This window comes from Vigna unguiculata, chromosome 8 (assembly GCF_004118075.2).
Source record: "Vigna unguiculata cultivar IT97K-499-35 chromosome 8, ASM411807v1, whole genome shotgun sequence".
Lineage (NCBI taxonomy): Eukaryota > Viridiplantae > Streptophyta > Magnoliopsida > Fabales > Fabaceae > Vigna > Vigna unguiculata.
The window spans coordinates 31,387,408-31,410,747 of NC_040286.1; the positions used below are offsets into that span (position 1 = coordinate 31,387,408).

A 23,340-nucleotide genomic window follows, 5' to 3' on the forward strand; every position below is an offset into this window, starting at 1 on the left:
AAATTGAAGGTCGAGCTATCAACCTAGGTCAAAGATTGAGACAAATCGACCTTAGCCAGAGCTCGTGATGAGTCAACTTGAGCTGAAGTTCGATCCAAGTCAGCCTAATTCGAAGGTCTAGTTGAGTCATCTTGAGCCAAAGATCAAGCCGAGTCAACACAAGTTCATGCCAAGTTGAGTTTACCCATGTTTAGGGTCGAGCAGAGTCGACCTAGGCCCAAGTGGAGTCAAGTTGGTATGAGCCCAGGTCATGTCAAGTCAATTCAGACCCATGTTAATTATAGTCAGCTCTTGTCAATGTTAAGGTGAGACGATCCAAACCTAAGTAAGGCTCAATGAATCAGATATAGGTTAACACATGTCGACCTAGGTCTAAGTATAGCCAAGCCAGGTCAACTCATATCTAATAGACCTAATAATAAGGTATATTGGATAGACCTGACTAAATGTAATCTATTTCATAAAGTTGGTTCAATCTAATTTCATCATTATCATGCAACCCCTAAAATTAGTGATCAACATTTAATTATGGTAAAGAGATTCCACATCATAAATGGGTTCAATTTATTGAGTTATACTTCTTAAAAAGTAAAAATGTTTCTAACTAAGGGTTAACCATGTTTTTATCCTTAACTTTTTATTGAATTTTGGAATTAGTTTATTTTGAAATTTTGGACCAATTTAGTTATGCATCTCTCGAGATACGTGAATTTAGTCCTTTTAGTCAAGTTTCGTTAAGTTTATTTGACATTTCAAGAGCGTTTCATAATAGTATTTAACTTAACATAAAAACAAAAATATGTCAAATAATATAAATAACTCAAATACAATCCTAAGATATGTACGAAATATCAAATAAACCTAACAAAATTTAATTAAAATGATTAAATCTACGTATTTCAAAAGATGGAGGACTAAATTTGTCCAAAGTTTCAAAATGGATTAATTTTAAAATTCACTGAAAGTTAAGGAATTAAAAACATGTAAAAAATAATGTAAAAAATAATGGTAGTATAAATTATGATGTTGTTAGATTTGTTAAATCTTTAATAAAAAATACCCTAATGACATTAATGTTAAGGTGCCATTTAGCTTTGATAATCAAGCTAGTAGAAATTATAATAAAATATAGATCAATTTTTTACTTTGCAATTCAAGTTTTAAATATTATATTAATATAGACATTCATGCTTTGGATTATGAATTGAAGAAGAGTTATGATCAACGAGAGTGATAATTTTGAGAACTTTGGGCGAGGTTTATTCATCACTTGATGTTTCAAAATGATGAATTGTGAGTTAACTTTGTTGAAGGTGGGTAAGTTGAATAATGAATACAGTGATTGATTGTTGTACTCTAATAATGAATGAGGCTATCAAATTTGAAATGCATGTTTCTTTTTAAGTATAACAAAACTGCATTAAATATCTATAAATGTGAGGCTTTTTAAGTATTCCATTACATTCATGTAAAATTTATGCTTACCCTTTGATGCAAGACTGTGCTACCAAGTAATAGAAACTTTTAAACAACCATAACAAAAAAAAAAATGAAAAATAAAGGATTTTAAAAATAGCATAATAGGAATGAGTCATTAGTAATTCTTCACTTCTATGAAGCAACAATAATTTTTTTTTTTAATCTTTGTACTATTTCTGCAACTCTCTCTGTCTTCACTTGTTTACTTAAATTACTTTATTAATTTCTTAAAACCATTTATTCATGCCTTAAAAGTATTATTAACTATAAAAGTTTTATTTACTATACCTTAAAGTGGACCTAACCAAGTTGGTCCATTTCCACACATATAAAAAAGAGCAGGTCCACGTCCAACAATGAATCAATTCAAACTTTTCATCGTGTTCTACAATCCTAACCATAGGGAAATTTTATTTTATCTACAAGTGTCAGTTCTTATTAGTTTTCATATATCTCTCAACTAAAGAGATGTATTAAAAATATTTTGCACAAGTTTCTTTACAAATACAGGTGGAAATATGTGTCTATTATTTTATTTTAGTCAAAATTTAATAAACTACAAAATATTTTTATTAAAAATAATTATAAAAATAAATAATTTGTATACTTTTTTTATTATATAAATATTTTTTTATAATAAAATTTATTTGAATTTAAAAGAGTAGTCAGTAGATAAAATTGGAAAACAATTATTTTATATAAGGTAGTTATATAAAAAAATTATAATAATAAAATTATTTGAGTTTAAAATATAATTATTGAAAGAATAAAATTGAAAAATAATTTAAAATGTAATTACTAAAGAGATAAAAATTGGAAAATAAAATGTCGACACCTCATTATTATAATCATCTTCGTTATAACTAACGTAAAATCATCTTCTTCGTTTATAACGGAAGCACTTATAACTAAGACGTAAGCACGCACCGTGTCCATGTTGTTTAAATATTTGATTTGTATTATAAGCTAATAATATATGCAAATTCATTAACATATAAAAGTAAAACAAAGAGAATAGTAACAAATTCACATATGTTAGCAGTAATAATTATAAATATAATAAAGAAAAAACGTGACTTGTACAAAATATTTTAAAAGAGCGGTTACTTATAAAAATTATTTAACAATTATATTTTTTAAAATTTTAGTTAATAATTATATTATAAAGGTTAAAATGGGAATAAAGATCGTGTAAACACAAAGATTTATTTCTTCATACATGGGTATATATAATTATTTTATAATGAGTGTGATTATTTTAATTCAAAAAAGTTGTTATTAAAATGACAAAACTAAATATAATTTTTTATTATAAATAATTTTTAAAATTTTAAAAATAAAAATTAAGAGGGTACATTCTAAAAAAATGTTTCATTAACACAAAATTTTAGTGATAAAAAGTTGTTAGTCACTAGAATAACTAATTTAGATATCAATTTATGAAATAAAAAATTATTAGTTACTAAAATAGTTATTCTTACGAATAAAAAAATTATAATTGGTAATTGAGAAATCAATTACTTTGATAGCAAAAATCTTAGTAATTAATGTTTAGAGACTAATTTCATTTGCTACCTAAAACCTTGGTAGCTAATTTTTAGAAATCAATTTAGAGATCAATTATAAATTTTTATTTTATTTTAGTATCTAATATTTTTTATTTTGTAAATTGATATCTAAATTTGTCACTACAGTTACTAACAACTTTTGACTACTAAAGTTTGTTGTTAATAAAACATTTCTTTTTGTAGTAAAAATTAGAAAAATAAAAGAGTTACACAAAAGAAGTGTATTCTTTATATATAGGTTATAGAAATGCTTTTTATTTTATGTTTAGTTAGATGTTAACCGTTTATATTCTTATTTCGTTTTTACACTATTATATTTTATAATTCACTCATCAACTTTAATAAACAAACTTTTTTTCATGTAGATAATTTAAGTGCTACAATATTAGTTTGTTGGATTCCGCCACCAAAAGATTTTATAAAGATTAATTGTGGTGGAGCTTACACCTATGATGAAAAACAAGTGGCGGTAAAAGGTGTTATTGGAGATTCTGAGGATGAATTTCTTTTTACTTTCTCTAGTGTTTTAGGATTCAACTAGCAGCATAGGTGGAACTATTTGTCATTAAGATTGGAATGGAAATGACTTGATCAATGAGATACAATAATATAATTGTTGAGAGTGATTCTCTAACTATTGTGCAACTTATCAACTAGGGAGCCCTACAACAAAAACACCTTTTTTATGCTCTTGTCTCTTTATTAATTTAGATGGATTCAAATGTTCAATACATTAGTTAGAATCATGTGTTTAGAGAGACCAATTCAGTAATAAATAATCTTATCAAAATGGATTGTCGTTATCTTTGAATTCACTTATAATTCTTTTTAAGTTTTCTCCGTTTGGATATTTTGTTTCCTTTATGTACGGATTAAATTGAAAAATTAAAGTATCTGCTAAATGTATTTTTCTTATAAATATAAAAAAATTGATTTCTCTTGCTTCTTTATTCCTTTTATTTTAAATTGTGGAAACATATGTGCCATATATGTGTTCATATATTTTGTTGTAGTAAAATTTTATTGACCTATAAAATAATTTTTGGTAAAAATAATTATAAAAATAAATAATTTGTATACTTTTTTATTATATAAATATTTTTTATAATAAAAAAATTATTTGAATGTAAAAAACTAGTTGTTAAAAGATAAAATTAGAAAATAATTATGTTATTGAGTGATTATTTAAATTTAAAATATGGTTAATGAAAGGTAAAATTGGAAAAGAAAATGTGGACTCCAAAAGATGAATCTTTTGTATATAATAGTATGGAATAATATAGATAGTTAGGAGAATTAAATAAATGAACAAATAAGTTTTTTATAAGATAAAATTAACTTATATATAAATAAAATATATGACATAAGTTAGCTTGCATAAACTAATTTTAACTGAAAATTTATTTCAAATTGTTTACATTTTATCGAAAAAAAATGCTTATAAAGAAACTTATTATCAAATCTTTTGGTTGTATACTAGTATTTTTGCAAGCATTAGTTTTTGTTTTTCAATTGTGAGATTAATTTTCATGCATTGACAATCGAGAGACCATACATTGTAATTTTCTAATGCATTGTTGTATGATTTAAAAAATTTAACAATACGTTAATATTTTGTTTTATCACGTGCATCATTGAATAACTTATTTAAGTCAATGTAGGTAACAAACGATGTCTGACAAACACCCTATTAAAAATTAAAAAGTATTTATTGACATTTGTGTAAATTTGAGTATGAAATGAATTCTGTTAAAAGGGAAATTCTATATATGCTCAAAATCTCCAACGATATTAACCATCGTGAATTTTTGATCATGGTTAAAAAAATCATTAATTTTTTTTATTCCTACAATATCAATTTATAAGGTGAAATTTATATTTAATTTATATATCATAAAATTATCTTATTTTTAATTAATGTGAGATTTTAAAAAACTTTTCAAATAATCCTTAAATTAAACCCTTTTCATTATATGTTTGGTGTGAATTGCCATACATACTCAACTATCAGGTAACTCCAAACCTGTTGCACTAATGTAATGGTGCCTAACTCACTGAAATTCACAAAGCAAGAGTGCCAAACTTTTTATTTGAAAGAAAGTCAATTAAGCTTTTGCGTAAAAGATAATTATTACACTATATTTTCTTTATGTATAAGTTTTTAACCATGATTAATTAATTTAAATATTCAAACGCGTATTCACGAAAATAACAGTTAATAAAAGTCAATTAATTAAAGAGAGTAGAAATAAGGGGCTAAAAAAAATGAAAATGGAAACGCATTGGATGAAGAAAAGGTGGCAAAAAGCTGTGTGTATTGTATGAATATGCGATGAGTTGAATAGTGATTATCACCACAAGAAAAACGAAGTTGTCTCTAGAAACAAACCAATGGAGGAACAACCTTAATATGAAAAATGTTAAGAGGGAATAAGAAAAAGTGGACGGATATACATATGTTGTTGAAAGAGAAGAGAATGTTTTGGCACGATGTGGTGGTGCCATTTGTTCGAGTTAGGCACGTATTTGTCATCATTCCCCGTTCACGAAGATGATTCATTTTCAACTCCGTAGAAAACGAACATCACCATTCATTGCAACGTAAGAAGAAGACCAAGTTCGTGGAAATTCAAATCTTCTTAATTCCTTTTAATTATTTCGTTCTTCGTTTGGTCGAAGGAAGTAACGTGGAGATTCCCTTTTCTTCCTTCTCACTTTCATGCACTTATTTGGCTTATAAGTGCAAGAGGAAGCCATTGCATTGCATTGGAGAGTCTCTCTGTTTCTCTCTCTTTCTCTGAATCTCTGTCTGTATGGGAAAGTCAACGGCGTGTTTGTTTGGTGCCATTGTGTTCCTTTGGTGTTGCATAAGCCATGTCACATCTGATGCATCGGATCACCGTTACAACAAAGGAGATTCCGTTCCCTTTTATGCCAACAAGGTGGGACCCTTTCACAATCCCAGGTCAGATTTTCAATCTCTCTTTCTTCTTCTCACTTTCACCAATTCATGTTTTTGCTTCAAAACGTTTCAATCCTGAAAGATATATATAGCTTTTGTGTTGTGTTATTATGGGGTTACCATTTGGAGGATGAGATTTCCTCTGGAATTGGATACCGGCTTGTTTCATCTCAGACTGTTGCTCTGATTTATCTGTAACGAAGATTCAATGATCTTATCATGGTGTGGATTTGGATTTTGGAACCCACTCAAGACTTTGATCAGTGAAACCTAGTTGTTTGAGTACACACTGATTAAGACTTTTGGGATTTTTACCTCAACAATACCATTTCCTTTTATTCAAACTGCATTTATTCTATGCAGAAGAAAGAAAGAGCAATATTTTTTCTACTGAAACAATCTGAATGCTTGTATATAAGAATGAATATTGGAATAATTTCTAAAGCTTAGTTATCATATTCATAAATTTCATCCTCACAATTAGATTCCTTTATTGATTACTTGTGCAGTGAGACATACAGATATTTTGATCTTCCCTTTTGCTCACCAGGTTAGTTTGCAAGTACCCTTCTCTTTTCTCCTATTTCCTACTAATGTTTTTGGTTTCTCATATTCCATATAATCCAAAACTTGTTGGCTGGAACAGCTAAAGTGAAAGAAAAGAAGGAAGATCTTGGTGAAGTTTTGAACGGGGATCGATTAGTTGTTGCTCCTTACACACTGGACTTCCAAATTGACCAAGAACCTCATAGTATCTGCAAAAAGACGCTTACAATAAAAGAGGTGGCTAAATTCAGACATGCTGTGTTGAAGGACTATTTCTACCAAATGTACTATGATGACTTGCCCATTTGGGGTTTCCTAGGAAAATTTGACAGTGAAGAAAACGATGATCCAACTGAGGTCACAGTCCATCTTTTCACGCATGTCCACTTTGAGATTCTGTACAATAACGATCGCATCATTGATGTTTTCATTCGAAACGATCCACGTGCAGTTGTGGACCTGACACAAAATAGAGAAGTAACTGTGGATTTCACATATTCTGCCAAATGGATTGAAACAGATACTCCATTTGAGAAGAGGCTGGAGAAATACTCACAAACATCCTCACTGTCACATTCCTTGGAAATCCATTGGTTTTCTGTCATCAACTCGTGTGTGACTGTTCTGCTCTTGACTGGATTCCTGGCCATAATTCTCATGCGTGTGCTCAAGAATGATTTTGTTAAGTAAGAATGATGGATTCAAACCTCTTAATCAGTGTGTACATTCATGGATTCAAACCTCTTAACCCTATCAACCATTTCAAATCTTGACAGGTTTACTCCTGATGAGGAAGCAGTTGATGATCAGGAAGAAAGTGGATGGAAGTATATCCATGGTGATGTGTTCAGGTACCCAAGATTCAAGTCTTTGTTTGCAGCAGCACTTGGGACAGGAACCCAGCTATTTACACTGTGAGTTACCAGCTAAAGTACTTATCTTTTAAAGGTGTTGACTTTGTATTATTCAGCTCTTTTCTGACCATGATACCTGATCCTGCTTTCAGTGCAATATTCATCTTTATGCTTGCTCTAGTTGGTGTTTTCTATCCATACAATAGGGGATCTTTGTTTACTGCACTGGTCATCATATATGCACTAACTTCAGGCATTGCGGGCTACTATGCAGCTTCCTTTTATTACATGGTTGAAGGCAAAAACTGGGTACGTTACATTACATGGATCAAACAGATTCTTGATTACAAATCTGAACTGTGTTGTCTGATTTTGTTTAGGCAGAAATATTATCAAAGAACAGTGAAAGCACACAGTGCAATTGAATGAAGTAGACTTCTGAGGTTTTGATTTGGTTTTTGACAGGTGAAAATTTTGGTGTTGACTGGAAGTTTGTTCTCTGGACCTTTGTTTTTCACATTCTGCTTTCTTAATACTGTTGCACTTGCCTATAACACCACTGCAGCGCTTCCATTTGGAACAATTGTGGTTATTTTCCTGATATGGACTCTTGTAACCTCACCTTTACTAGTACTGGGAGGGATTGCTGGGAGGAATAGCCAAACAGGGTTTCAAGCTCCTTGCCGTACCAATAAGTATCCTAGGGAAATTCCCCAACTACCTTGGTACCGTACAACTCTATCTCAAATGGCTATGGCAGGTTTTTTGCCGTTCAGTGCCATTTACATTGAACTCTACTACATATTTGCCAGTGTGTGGGGTCACCAAATTTACACCATATACAGTATTTTGTTTATTGTTTTCATCATCCTATTGATTGTCACTGCTTTTGTCACTGTGGCATTGACATACTTTCAGCTTGCTACTGAGGATCATGAATGGTGGTGGAGGTATGTAGACTGTAACATTAGAGTTCTCTCACTGTTTTACTTGTTTATCAGTTAGAATTTAGTTCTTTCTCATAACCATTTCGTTGTTGGCGTGATTAGGTCTTTCCTTTGTGGTGGGTCAACGGGCTTGTTCATCTATGGGTACTGCTTGTATTACTATTATGCAAGATCAGATATGTCTGGCTTCATGCAAACCTCTTTCTTTTTTGGCTACATGGCTTGTATTTGCTATGGTTTCTTTCTCATGCTTGGAACTGTGGGTTTCCGTGCTGCTTTGATCTTTGTCCGTCACATATATCATTCTATCAAATGTGAATAACAGGTTATTGGAACCAAACAGAGGCTTTCTTATCCCTTTGATACAGGAACTTTTCCTCTCATGTCCTTGGTTCTTGTAGCAAATGGTTTGTCAAAAATATAGTGGGGAAAGATTTTACGAGCCTGAAGTGCTTTACACAAGTGCCACACCCCAAATTTCTCCCCATGCTTCGTATAATCTCAGAACATGTGCAACAATAGTGTAACTAACAAAATTCTCTCTTGGAAATATAGAAGCTTTTTGCATACTTTCAAGTGTATAGACTTCTACCACTGCTTCATATATTCTAACATAACATGTATGACGGTCGTGTAACGCAAAATTCTTAGAATCATACAAGCTTTTTGCATTAGATTCATGTTTGTGGTTAGCTTATGATAAGAGCGTCGTATTATTTGCATCCTAAATTCTTAATTCATGAAAAGGTTCGTTTTGGATTCGATGCTTACAAACATGCAATATAAAAATAATACCTTCTTACCTCTTAAGTTGGCCTTCTATTTATCTGCAATAACCATCATTTTCGATTTTGCTTTACTATAGCCATAGGATATGGTAAACATCAACGTTCAATCCTGAATTACAATGACAATTATGTTGAAAAAAAGGCATTAACGTATTTTGAAACCTTAGCACACCAAAATTTTCCCCAAAAGGATTGAAGTTTTTTTCATGCTATATAAAAGGCTTCGGAGTATTTCTTATCAATATCCCACCTAAAGGCGTTTAAAATAGACTATTCTTGGATTATTGATCAGTTCAGTACGGGAACGCAACAAATGTTGAAGATTAAACTATCACCATGTAAATATGCGGTTATAGAAGTTCGGTACTACATAGAATTATCTTTAGTCTAAAACTTGCGATTACAAAGCATGAAATTCAATGCACCAGGGATAAATTTTAGTATACATGACATTATATCTATAAATGTCGATATAGATAGCATTCACGACCAATCTAAACATCGGCCAACCAAGAGACAACAGCAACAAAAGGACTAAACCAAATATTTTTTCTGTGAAAGTCATCCAACATCCGACACAAGCAGAATTCCCTGATCACTTTCAATACTTCCAAGTAGACCCGCCAAGTCTGATAACCTCTTCCCCTCCACTATCCTTTCTAGGAATTTTTTCCATTTGGATTTCTCCTTTATTATCCCCTAAATCACCGTACATATCTTTAAGTTTAGCTAGATTACTGGATGCCGAAGTTCTTTTACTCCCATCTCTCGGTGGACTAGAACGTGATTCATGACGAGCAGTGCCGGCTTGCAGGCTCTGACTTCTACTCCGGCTTCTACTTCTACTCCGACTCCTACGATAGTGCCTACTACCATTGTCATAATCCCGGCTGCTTTCTCTTTCTGTGTGCTTAGACCTCCTATCATAATCATAACTCCTCTCTCTTTCCCGCTCCTTATCCCTTCGGATTCTGTCCCTCTCCTGATCTCGGTCCGAGTCACGATCCCTGTATCTTTCCCGGTCTCGATCACGCTCCCACTCCCTGTTTCTATCCCTCTCACGGTATCTGTCCCTATCACGTTCTCGATCTCTGTCCCTGTCCCTTTCCCTATCCCTGTCCCTATCATGATCCCTATCCCGATCCCTATCTCTGTCTCTGGACCGTGACCGCTCACGATCCCGATCCCTATCCCTATCAGGATATTCCCGGCTTTGGCTGCGGCGACTACTTGGAGATCTTCTTATGTCATCACTGCCATTTCTTTCATGAGAAGGTAATGTACGGCGAATAGGTGAAGAATCCCTTGTGGAGGCACGATGTGGAGCTCGCTGACCAAAAGAGACTGAAAGAGCAGCTTTAACCGAAGGTGGTCTGCGGGCAGTATCATCAGAACCATGACGGGTAGATTCCCCGGTCGAACCAGAATGTGTAGTGGGGAGCTTCAACTTTTCAAGATTCGACACAACCTGCCGCAATACAGGAACAGGGATGCGAGGAAACAGTGTGTCGAAGTAATACTGCAACAGCAGAACAGATTCATCAGTCCTTTAAAGTGCAGTTAAATAATACGTAATTGAAGAGGTGAAATAAACTTGGGAACTGCAGTTATCAAGTCTGTCAACCAACATTCCCAAAATCATAAAACATCAAACACACAACAAATATGCCAGCAATGAAGAGGTAGTAACCACATAACACAAGAGAACATCAAATATTGATATAAATACTAAACAATCTCGAGAATAGAAAAAACAAAATTAAATTTGTGTGACTCCAGAACCCTTCCACACAATAAAAACATGGTTGTTTCCGTTCTTTCACTTGTTCCTTCTTCATTTGAACCAAAAATATAATTAATTTGAATGTTGGATGTTTTATATGATTCAAATACATTAATTTTACATTATATAGAATTATTCTACGCATACAAACTGAGATCAATAATTTAATATACATTCCTAGCAGAAATATCAAAATGCAAAATGAAAAGAACTGAAACAAACTCACAATCCAACAAGCCAGATATCCATTATTACATAGAAATTTTGATAAACTCCCACTTACACACCTCAAAATAAGAAAAAAATCAACTAGAGTATAAAAGTACATAGAAAATTTGATGACATTTGACCCTGAACCTCCCACATTTCAGGATGGACAGCTCCGTATATAATACAGAATGGCAGTTAGTGCATGCTATACTATAATACGACCACCTGCTGCTATTAAGTATGAAGTATTAGACTACGAAGATTGAAGACATAAATGGCCAAACAAAAATAAATTATTTATCAATTTAGCCTACAACTTTCTCCAAGACCTCAGAAATTAAGCTTCAAAACATATAATCTTAAACGACTTTAAAAAAAAGGCAGACAAGGATAAATATAGCTCCATAAGACTTGAAGGTTAAAACATGTTCCAACGCCAGAAGTACAAACCAAAATACAGGTGGTGGAAAATGTGAGACCTGGATCTCCTATACTATGTCAACCAACTTGGTAAATAAAATTTGTAGGAGAAACAAATGCAGATTAACAATTAAAAGGCAGACATCAGCTCAATCTCAGAAAGATAAGGAAAGAAGAGAAGAAATGCGAAATGAGAAAAACCTCATTTTAGTCCCTGAGAGATACATCTGTCATTGATTTGCTCTCTTTTAGATAAATTTATCAATTTGATCCCTCATGTTATATTTCCAATATTACAGTATGTCCATCAAACTAATGAAGGTAAATGTATTTCAAAGGATCAAACTAGGAGTAAATTGACAACAGGCATGTATTTCAGACAGATATTCTACTCTAAGGCAACCACATGAAGAAGCACTCTTTCACTAAAAGCCTCAGACTACATTGGCTTTAGAGACGAGAAATCAACCACAATGAGCATGCAATTAAAAAAATGAGAAAGAAAAGAAGATTCTTTCGGACTAATTCTTATCAGAATTACTGGTAGGTAGATAAGTTTTATGCCCAAAGATACCGAAAGCACCTCAAACTGTTACTCCAAATTATGGGACGATGAGGGACATATCTGCATTTGCAGTCTCGTGATGCATCGGAATTCTGGTAGGAAAGCTCTGAAGAGAGAATTCTCAGTTTGACTAGTCTTTACTCCAGTCAAATGATTTTTTCCCTCGCAATTGTGTTGTACATTAATAATCTCAAAATAAAAAAGGTCAGGTAAAATTAGCTAATTATCATTTAAATGCATTTCATTATCTACACACGAAACTGAAGCACAAGGTCAAAAGATGGTAAACCAGGAAGTATGCTCTTACACAAAATATAGCCTGATAGGGATTTAGAGATAACAAACCTGTCCAAGTAGCAAATCACGGATGTATACACCCATTGTAGTCATTCGACCATTAGATCCAGGAGAAAATTCCTGAAACACAGCATCATAATTCACATATTACTTAAGGGAGCACTTAAATGATATCCGAAGATCAGTGATAATTCAAGCCAACTGAAGCCCAAACCAGTTACTATCTTCTAAAGCAAAGAAACATCTGGGCACAAAATACATCAACCATGACAGATTTGCCTCTATTCAAATAAAATCTTAAGAGAAAACTTGGCCCACAAAACATTCAATCGGCATGGTTCTATGTATAGTAATGGTATAATCAGTGCTCAGATAAATGAAAAATGGGATAACATACAAAATATATCCAGGATTCAGAACTTTGATCAAATCCAAGTTAAGGTTTGAAGAAACTATCAGAATAGAGTAAGATCGTAGAACATGTTACCATACCTCCTCATCTTTTATATATGGCTCAAACCAACTCCATAGTGTCTTTGGGTCTCCACAATATCTCAGATAGAGAAACCCAACCTATAAACAATAAAAGAAATCAATATAGAGCATAAGAAAAACATATGAAAATAACCACCAAAGAGAAATTGTATATAGAACAGTCTCTGTGTTGATGCTAAGCTGGATCATACCATCCTTCATCTCATTAAACAAAACTTAATATAAACATAAAAATACAAGATTATTCCTTAAATCATAACAATTTGAAGTAAAAAGGAAGAGATCGATTGAATTAGTAAAGCTAACCCAGTTCAGACAGCATCCCACCTAATAGGGTATGGGAAGTGTAGTTTATGCAACCTAACATGGCAAATGGAAATATTGTTTCCGACATGTGAACCCATGATCTGTGTATCATAAGGCAAAAATCCTTATAGATGGGCCAACGTCCACTCTCATGGACTCAGCTTATTTTATTACAAGGATGAAACCACTTGTTCATTCAAAGGAATTCCTCTTAAGAGCAACTGAAAAGTGGGGAGATTGATTCTATCTTATGCATTGTGTAATGTGGTTTCTGAAACAACAAAAAACCTCCATATCAACCTAAACCACCATTGACCCTCGCCCACAGACCACAACTTATAGCAGCACAAATCAATGCTCAAAAAGCAGAGAATAAGTTGGAGGCAAGGGTCAAATGAATGACTAAAGTGGCTGTAAGGCTTGGGGGCCTAATTCTTACGATTTGGGGGGGTCGAGGGCGCAGATTTTATCTTTCAGAAAAGGGCTATTTGACCCAGAAGACCACATCATTCAATCCCTCAATCGATCAAAAAGAAAAACCAGACAACCTCACCAAATCATTTTTTTTTGGTTCTGATAGAATCATAACAGAAGCATAAATTGTAAACACGTACAGTCCTCAATCTAACATGCAATTATGGCTATCTTACATTTGACAATTCAACTGAAACCCATCAACACACTCAGCCCAAGCTCTGTTATGATAATTCCACGTTTCAACTATGCAAGATAAATTATGCTAAAAAATGAGCGATTCCAATATAATTAAATAGTCTCATGTGAAGCCATCCTCTCTTGCCATACAAAATGACCAACTATTCAAAGCAAGCATAAATTCCACCACTTAATATAAACTTGATTAGAAATGGTCAGAAAGTCATCCATTCCCAACCAACAAAATTTTCAAGCACAAACACATCATAACCAACATAATAATTTTACACCACTTAAAACTCCCGTATAGTCACATCCTACGTACCGCTCTTATGTAAGGAGAATCGGGGTGTTTCAACAGCCCGTGCATTTGCTTGACAGTGAGCTTCATCGTAAAAAATTTGTAAAGAAGACAGAAAGCAGTAGAAGGACCGCGACAATTGCCAGTCATCCACGGCTCAACATGATCAACTTGATTATAGATCTCATCAATAACTTCATGATACGTTTTTAATCGATAGAGCTCCTTAAAGTAATCAGATGATAGAATATTCATGCACAGAACTTTTTCTAGCAAGGAGTCAATTGGCTTGCCACAAGTCTGTATCTCCATGATATAACAAAATAAACTATTGCTCCCACAGTTAAAATCTCGAAATTCCAACCACTGTATGAAGTCACCAATCAATTCCTACAGAAGAAAAACAAACAAAAGTGTGAATGAATAGTCAAAACAATAATTATATTTAAAAGTATGAAACAACAAGCAAGAAGCTTACAATTTCAACTCAAGCACAAAGAGAACAAACTAAAGTGGAATAAAGCTATCTATATTTAAATTTCAAAGGAAACATTTATTTGCCACAAGAAAAGCTTACAACAAATTAACAAGCACTAGAGGATCTTTTTCCAGCTGAAATTTCTAAAGGTTACATTAACATAGATCCGCTCAGGGAGGACGAAATTGGTGCTTGCGTGAGCGAGTTACCGGGATAAAATGAATAAACGAAATCGGTGGAACTCGTCGGCGGACAAAAGAAAAGGTGAATGAGCAGAGGAGCGTGAATACGGAAATAAAGGAAATTGCAATTGAGATTAGGGATTTGGAACGCAAAAGAAAAATGAATGAAAGAGAGGAAGTGAGAGTTAAAGAAATTGTACCAATTGGTGAGAGAGAAGGGAGAAAGACGAAGGTTGGAGCGCGGAGAAGAACCCTAGCTTGTGAGGCTCTGTAGATACTTTTGGATTGGCAAACTAGGGACGTAACTCCTAACCCCCGATACAAATACCTCAGACCCCTCTCTTTTTTTTGTTAAGAAAACGAATCAACTCGACCCGTTTAAAGAGGAAAAAAAATATTTGAGTTTAATATAAATTTGATTTTGAAAGAAACGGGTCGAATTATAACTTGAGTCAGCTCCCTTTTTAAAAATAAATACTTATGTTTTCTGTCAAATAAAAAATAATTTTCATGGGAGAATGTAAAAGTAAATTTAAAAGGTTGATGTTGCTAAATTATATGTAAAGTCGCTTTTGAAATGTAGATATAATTATGTTTTGTAGGTTTATGTCTAATGTGAGAAAGGTTTTAAAAATAATTATTGATAGCTATATTTAGCATAATAAACCGACAGGAGTACGTAGTATTTAAATTAACAAAAAATATATAATGTTAATAAATCAAATATATATAAATACATACAATATTATTTTTCACTTCTATTCAATATATTATTATATATTTATTCTTTTGAAAATTTTAATATATATAGGAAATTCAAAACAAATATATATATCTTAATGTTTTAAAAATTAATATAATTTACAATATAGTCTATGATCTATAATCATTAATAACGTAATTTTTTTTTATTTGTGTTTTATACATTTGCTTATTAGTTGTATAATTATTGGTGAAAATTTTAATTATTTTTTTCAAAATTTTGATTTAATTTAGTTTTTTAATTTTAGAAATTCGTAAATTTAATTATTTTAATTTAATTTTATTAAATTTATTTCATATCTCAATTTATAAATATCAAATAAATTTAATAAAATTTGGATAAAAAAATTAAATTTCTAAAATTATGAAATTAAATTAATTCAAAATTTAAAAAAAAAATAATTATAATTTTTATTAAAAATTAAAAAATCAAAAACATATTTAATTCGACCTATTTATAATAAGAATTATGTACGATAAATAGTAGTTACCTCAATAAAAAATATAACTATTTTAATTATATGATTATAATAGTATAAAATAATATTATATATATATATATATATATATATATATATATATATATATTATGACTATGTTTTTGTATATATATTCCTTATTTTTTAGAATAACTGTTTTCATTTTAATAATTATTATAATAATTAATTTACAATTATACTTTTAATTTATATTATTATAATAAGATTAATATACATGTGAAAGTTTATTTGTCATTATTAGTATTTATAATCTTTTCATTGTCAACTATGAAACAAAGCAGATAGAAAAATAAAATATGACTAACATATGTACATATGTACATGCGTGAGTATGTGTAGCATGTAATATATGAAACTATTTAATTTTTTTAAAATAAAAATAAAATTAATTTACATATTTATATTTATATAATTATTAAAAAATACAAAATAAATAATTAAAGTTGTGTAACTAATATTTTAAATTTTTAATTACAAAGATTATATGACAGGAAATCATTAAAGTAAATACTATTTTGTGAAAGTAGATGAAAGTATTGATAACCATTTGACTTTGCAAAATTGAAATGGAAGAATGTTTTTTCACTTCTTCAATTCAATATGAATATATTAAATTCATCCGGTATTATAGTCTTGAGAGGATGTGTCTTTTATTGTATTCCTTCAAAGATAACATCTTCTTTAACTCACGAAAAAAATCAAATTTAAATGAAATCAGAATTAATAGCCTTACAATAAGATTTAAAAATATACAATATACTGTTATTTATAATAATACTATATTAATTATTAATTATATTATTTTTAAATTATGTAAGTTGTTAACTCGTGATCAATCATGTTGAAATCTGGTACTGAGGTAAACATTTTTAAAGTAAGTTTTCCTATAATTGAATCATAAAGTCAAATATTATCATTGATCTCTTTGAAAACGAGTATTGAGGTCAATCTCCTTAAAATTGAATATAGTGACTTGTGGTCAAAAAATTAAGTAGAGACTATGGTTTATCTCCAAAAGATTGAATATTAATTACAATCGATCTCTTTATGACTGACCATCACGGTCGATCTTTTTGAAGTCAAGTATTAATTATGATCGATCTCTTACAAGTAATTATTGATTACAATAGACTAAGAATGATCATCTTAAATACTATTTATAATAAATAAAAAAATCGATTAATAATATATATATATATATATATATATATATATATATATATTATATACACCGATGATGTTATAGTGTAATAATTTATGATTTACTTATCTTTTTCTAATAAAGGAAGGAAAAAAAAGAGAGAGAAAAAAAACGAGAGAGATCATCATCTATGCAAAAGGATGAGAAATTATCATATTGTCTATTTTATTTATTTATTTTGTAATTACTAATTTAGTGTTCTTACAACATATAAGCTATAATGCTACTAAAAAAATTAGTAAAATTTACAAATTTAAAATTTTTGTAATTCGCAATTAAGATATTACTATTAAAAAATTAACTAAAAATTAAACTTTCATTTATTCATCTAAATAAACTAATGTAATGTTTGAAAATTCATAATTAAACCAAAATTTACATTATTTTCATAATAATTCTTATTTAAAGCAAGTCCAAATACAAAATATTTTTTTCTTTCCAACGAAATCTCAAGGCTTCTCACTATTGTGCATTCAAATCAATATCTGCAATAACAACATTCACATATAAAAATACAATCATGGCACTCAAACACACATATGCAAGGATAAACTAACTTAAACAAAACATCAACATTAAATAAATAATACACAATACAATCTTACTAAAGTTGTTACAATTTATCACTTGTCATAATGTCTCTTGTCTTACACAACAACAATAAAACCAAGTGGTCTCCATGCAAAAGGTCCAACATCAACATCATATCAAAATCATTGCACGTAGTTTACCATCCAAACCAACTCACTTTTAAAGTCAAACTCACTCTTCCTCCCTACTGCCCTGGAATGTTTAGACATAGTCTACTTCTTTTATCATCCACGAGTCTTACGGATGAAGATTAAAACTCATATAGTTGCACCGAGTCCATCATTCCCCACTGCTCTCCCATAAAGACTTATAGTCGAAGTCCACAACGTCATCTCCCAAAGCTCCCTCACCTTATGCTGAAACCCACTCGTTTCTCAACTAAATATTACTAAACATGCATGTATTCCATCCAAAAAATCCATACTCTAACTCATCACCATCATTTTAAATCATCCACATAAGATTAAAACCTTAATCCACACACAAACAATGCCCAAAACGCAAAAATAACAACCTATTATTTTTGCATCGACGTCCAACGCTCCATGTCTCACCTGGCAAGACCTACACCAAAAGTCAAAATCTCCTAGGGACTCGTTTTCTAACCTAGTAATCACACATGTCTCCCAACAACACAAAACCTGCACACGAAAATGGAAACCAATTGCTCATTGTTTTAAAGTCATATAATGACAAAACAGTTTGCCCCTATAACCACTTCAAAATGTAAACCTAATATTTTTACCCTTTCCACTTGCTACTTCATCTTAATGTTCGTACGCTCATTTATTACCATCACCACAAAATATCCTCTAAGAGTCTCAAATATTAAAATTAACCCAATATCATATGATTTAAACTTTGAATTTATTTCATTTAATTGATAGTAAACAAGCACTCACCAATTTTCTTAATTGATTCAACTCCACTTAACTTATCATATTCTTAACTCATTTTCTTTCATATAACCTGAAAGAGTCCATTTCACTATATCATGGTAATAAGTGTCTAGAATACTTCAATTCCCACATAAATTTTACACTTATAATACATGAATTGTTCATATGTTGCAAGTAAATAACCCATTTTAGCTCAAAGTAACATAATGAGTTATAAAGAATTAGAATTCAGTGAATCTAATGATATTTTGATGTATTACGGTGATTTTGGAGGAAAACAACAATGATGTAGTTGAGCTACAAGTATTGGCATTGAGCATTGAAAGCACCATAAAAAGAACATGAATTTTGACCTTCCATGTGAAAGGCACAAAATGACGTTAAGCCACACAAGAAAATCCTTGCAAAAGGAAACATGAAACACCAAAAAAAGGGGCTAAGCTGAAAAGGAAATCCTTCAAAGAAGGATAATTTAAGTGTTGATCACCAAAACAACAAATGGATGCGCTAAAAAGAAAATCCACCATGAGAGGAAAACGTTGTTATTGAGCATTACGAGCATTGCCCAAGATTTTCTCAAAAATAGGTTATTGCCTCTAGTTTTAACAATCCCTCTTAGCTTCTTTAGGCATTCTCACTCTATAACAAATTAGAATATCTTAGTGAGAGGCATGAGAGACGAACAACAAACTCCTAAAGCTTAGTTTTTCGTATCAACATGATTATTTGAACTTTCTTGTGTTGAGATTGAATGTATTTGGTTCTAATTTTTGTGTAGTGTTACCTCTCTAATATTTATGTTTGATTTTATTCAACTGTTTATGGTTTGATTTATGTTTATTGTTTGAATGAATTGACAACTCATCTTATTTCATTGGTTTGGATTGAGTTTGGAGACTAATATTAAATTGTGGTCCAATCAAATCACCTCATTCTTGTTAAAGGGTTGTACATGCTTTAAAGGGTGGGTTGAATATAAAGTTATGCACTTAAGGTAAAAGTTCATTCAACGAGGAGTGGAGGAATTACATTGGGTCTGAAGTTCTTAGGTTTCAAATTATATGAATGGGCCTATATCTACCTTAGAGTATTTTCATATCATTGAATAAATAACAACATACTAAATATAAAAGAGAAGTGGCAGTACAACAGAAGTAGAGGAGATAAAATCCAACCTCAACATCGAGGAGATAAAATCCAACCTCAACACCTATTTATTATCATATTTTCCAAATCTTAGTTAAACTTTGTTTTTATGATCAACACAACTTTTACAAACACTATTCCATTGAATCCAACAAGAAATATTGGACAATCTTAACAAATTTATGTAAATACGATACTTATTTCATACTTACTCTACACCCGATACATTTATTGAAATGGATTGCTACTCTAACATTTTATCACATAACAAAATCACTTGATCATGAAACTTTCAAATCTTACACAATTATCACAATTTCATATATCACCATATATATTCATATCACATTAATTATAACATTCTCAAAATATTGATCAAAATTTCTTAAACAATTTTTATCCATAAATAAAAGAAATAAATTTAGCATATCATTTCTTACAGTGAGAATTTAACAATCCACTAAATAGTTCATTCACAACATCCTCATGTTAAAACAAAATCCATTCAACTTCTTTATACATTAACTTTACTAAAAAACCATAATTTTATACATTATACCTTCTTCAACTTAAATCTTGACAAATTTCAACATATAACTTCTGACGATCTTAAACTCATCTTTCACTAATGAAAAGAAAAACATTTAAGTCACATTAACCATAGATTACCAGTATACACTATTTTATTACCAGTCAAATCAACTCAAAAACACAAATAACTAGTTAACATCCTGCCAACACATGAAGGTAATAATATAAGCAAGATATATAAAGGAGTAATTGCATAATGTAGTGTTGAACATGTAAAGTGTTTTTCATCCCTTTGAAAAGACGAATATGTCCCCATGTATATCCAGAATGTTCTAGAGACGCCATGATCTTTCTCTGTTTCTAAGAATCCTTAGAAAAACACAGGAATTCTTCACAGTGCGAGTCATCACTGAATGTTCGGTGAAGAAACTAAACTCTGATAGGAGGGAACAGAAGCAAGAGATTCTCAACATGTTCGGAGTGGTTTTCCCGAACCGGAGCTTCCCCATGGATATCTCAACCTTCGCCCAAATCGACACCTTCCACTGGGTCCTCGACATGAACACTTTCGTAGGTAACATCAACCCTAAACTCAAAACCCCACATTCATTTCTCAATTTCTCACCCCGCTGCACATTACCTTTCGATTTCACTAACCCTCTAACGTGCGCAGGCGAGGCGTACGACCAGGTTCGCGACCTCTGCATCTTCCTCCTTAACGGCTTCACCCTCCCGCCGGAGAAAGCGCTCGCCGTCTACATCCAGTCGCCGGGATCGCCCTTCGTCTTCTGCGGCGCCGTCACGGTGGCGCGCCCCTCCGCCGTCCTCACACTCTCGTGGCCGGAGCCCGGCGCTGCTGGGCCGCTGCAGCTGACGGCGGACGCGCAGCCGCTTTCGGCGAAGATCGGCGTGTCGGTGGAAGATCTGGCGTCGTTGCCGTCGCTTGATGTGGCGGCGGAGAAGCGAATCGAAGGGTTGGCGATGAAGGTCGGAGAGAATCTGTTCAATTTCATGCAATCGTTTTGCGGTGTGGATGGGTCCAAGTTGGTTGTTCCCATGGATATCTTGGACCGTTGGTTCAAGAAGTTTCAAGAACGGGCCAAGCGTGACCCTGAATACCTGAAGGGTTTCGCTTTGTAAGTCTAGAATGCCTTTTCTTTTGTTCATTAATTGTTTAAAATTGTAATGACAGGGAATATAGATGGAATACTATCTTGTACTGTGATTCTAGCTTACATGTTTTTTTTTTTTTTTGCTGAGAACTTGTGGTCACTTCATAATTTAGCAGAGTGGTTCAAATTTGAAATCTGTCTTTGTTAGAAGTACTGAAACATAGAATGCAGGTAGTGTTAGGTGAAACCTTATTGTGATTTTTTCTTAATCCATGTTTGATAGCAGTGCAGATACACAGGTGCAATGTTAAATTAGAATGCTCAGAACATTGTTATATCTGGAGTTGAATTCCTCATGATGTGTTGCTAGTTCTGTATACTGTGTTTAATTTCATGTTTCAGATGTGATTGATTTCTAGAAGTTAATAATGGTTATAATTTTTGTTTTGTCTTTATCCTTAAAGTGATAACAAACATGTCATGCATTGTTTTCTGATCAGCATCATGGTTTGAATGGTGAAAGCAAGCAGGTTCAAGAAATTGCAGAACAATGATGCTGCAGCATTAATTTTTTATTTGGTGAAAAAAGAAATGCTGGAATCATTAGTTGTGATAAATGCACTGAAAAGCACACCAGAGTAATTATATGATTCTATCCCAGTTTTGTTATACAATTGATGTTTTAAGGGGATGTCTTGTCTCTGGTTGGCCATGCCTATAATTCTTTTAGCTTATGGCATAGAAATGGTCTAATTCTTCCATTTTAAGAGAATCTTAGAAAATTTAGGTAAATTCTTATTTTAATTTTTGGGAAATAACATGCTGATGATGTAATTAAATTACTCATCAGAGAGAGTGAGTAGTTGCACTTTTTTTAAATTAAGAAATAAATACTAGATTTATTTTATTAGTTTGTATTTGAAGTGTTTTATTTATATGTAATAAATTTTAAGATAATATTATTTATTATCGGTAATTATATCTTTATAAAAAGGATAAATGTCATTGTTTTATTTAAGACTAACAAACATTCTAGAGTGGCCCAAACCCATTAAGATTTTTTTAACAATGAAAGAAGCCCAATAATCTATCTCGAAGGGCCTACTCATTCAGAATTTGGCATCTCATAACAATGACATGACTGATAAACTCTGAAGCATGCTTCGATAAAGTTTTCGATATGCACTTGTCTTAATAAACTTATTAATTTGAGATAAGTTTGGATGCGACTATCCATTCTTCTGGATATCTTGAAAGATATATGGTCCCATCCCATTATACAAAAAAATGTGTTGTTCATTGAAAAGTTTATTCTAAAGGAATCGATTGAAAGAGAGGATTAAATTGTATAAATTATTTATAATATTTTTGTTACTGACTAGAACTTAAACTTATTTTACACTCGAATTGATATTATAATTATAATATAATTTAAAATGAATTTCCAATTTGGTTCTGGTTCTTGGATTAACTCCGATCTAGATTTAAGGCAAAAGCTTTTTTTATTAAAATAAGTTAATTGAAAAAGTTATAATTCCTATAGTTCATTGCAACAAAACTAATATTTCAATTAATATTTAATACTTTTGATCAGTCTTTAAAATTTTTGAAATTACAAAAGAATCCATAAACATTTAAGGTTAATCGTAAAATAATCCATAACTAATCTAATTATTTTAAATTTAATTATAAGGTTTGAACCTAATTCAATATATTTGAATTTAGTTTGACCTGACTTAAATTAAATTTGTTTCATTTGACCT

At 31.5% G+C, this 23,340-nt stretch overlaps 3 protein-coding genes across 5 annotated transcripts; 2 read left to right on the forward strand and 1 right to left on the reverse strand.

The window, feature by feature from the left end:
* The first annotated feature begins 5,357 nt into the window (after positions 1–5,357).
* LOC114193409 (transmembrane 9 superfamily member 2-like) lies at positions 5,358–9,125 on the forward strand. Its single transcript, XM_028083188.1, has 7 exons — positions 5,358–6,012; positions 6,519–6,559; positions 6,656–7,241; positions 7,332–7,469; positions 7,562–7,718; positions 7,875–8,359; positions 8,459–9,125. The coding sequence occupies exons 1-7, from the start codon at positions 5,861–5,863 to the stop codon at positions 8,676–8,678; spliced, it is 1,779 nt and encodes a 592-aa protein (XP_027938989.1). The 5' UTR covers positions 5,358–5,860; the 3' UTR covers positions 8,679–9,125.
* A 335-nt stretch (positions 9,126–9,460) lies between these two features.
* On the reverse strand, positions 9,461–15,264 carry LOC114193447 (pre-mRNA splicing factor SR-like 1). Of its 3 annotated transcripts, XM_028083254.1 has the most exons (6): positions 15,036–15,264; positions 14,200–14,565; positions 12,912–12,992; positions 12,468–12,539; positions 12,141–12,311; positions 10,346–10,663 (listed from the first exon to the last, which is right to left on the reverse strand). In XM_028083254.1, exons 2-5 carry the CDS (start codon positions 14,485–14,487, stop codon positions 12,150–12,152), a joined length of 603 nt encoding a protein of 200 aa, XP_027939055.1. In that variant the 5' UTR covers positions 14,488–14,565; positions 15,036–15,264; the 3' UTR covers positions 10,346–10,663; positions 12,141–12,149. The 3 variants fall into 3 exon arrangements, with proteins under 3 accessions (XP_027939053.1, XP_027939054.1, XP_027939055.1); XM_028083252.1 differs by lacking the exon at positions 12,141–12,311 and having other exon boundaries at positions 9,461–10,663; XM_028083253.1 differs by lacking the exons at positions 12,141–12,311; positions 15,036–15,264 and adding an exon at positions 14,753–14,994 and having other exon boundaries at positions 9,461–10,663.
* A 5,470-nt stretch (positions 15,265–20,734) lies between these two features.
* Positions 20,735–21,914, forward strand: LOC114193618 (protein OPI10 homolog). Its single transcript, XM_028083485.1, has 2 exons — positions 20,735–21,039; positions 21,139–21,914. The coding sequence occupies exons 1-2, from the start codon at positions 20,937–20,939 to the stop codon at positions 21,603–21,605; spliced, it is 570 nt and encodes a 189-aa protein (XP_027939286.1). The 5' UTR covers positions 20,735–20,936; the 3' UTR covers positions 21,606–21,914.
* Positions 21,915–23,340: the final 1,426 nt, after the last annotated feature.

Coding starts and splice junctions, on each gene's coding strand:
- LOC114193618 (XM_028083485.1), top strand. CDS start 20,937: ATGTTCGGAGTGGTTTTCCCGAACCGGAGCTTCCCCATGGATATCTCA. Junction 21,040..21,138: donor CGACATGAACACTTTCGTAG/GTAACATCAACC, acceptor TAACGTGCGCAG/GCGAGGCGTACGACCAGGTT.
- LOC114193409 (XM_028083188.1), top strand. CDS start 5,861: ATGGGAAAGTCAACGGCGTGTTTGTTTGGTGCCATTGTGTTCCTTTGG. Junction 7,242..7,331: donor CTCAAGAATGATTTTGTTAA/GTAAGAATGATG, acceptor AAATCTTGACAG/GTTTACTCCTGATGAGGAAG. Junction 8,360..8,458: donor GATCATGAATGGTGGTGGAG/GTATGTAGACTG, acceptor TGGCGTGATTAG/GTCTTTCCTTTGTGGTGGGT.
- LOC114193447 (XM_028083252.1), bottom strand. CDS start 14,487: ATGGAGATACAGACTTGTGGCAAGCCAATTGACTCCTTGCTAGAAAAA. Junction 12,993..14,199: donor ATTCTCCTTACATAAGAGCG/GTACGTAGGATG, acceptor TATTGTTTATAG/GTTGGGTTTCTCTATCTGAG. Junction 10,664..12,467: donor GTGATTTGCTACTTGGACAG/GTTTGTTATCTC, acceptor CTGCTGTTGCAG/TATTACTTCGACACACTGTT.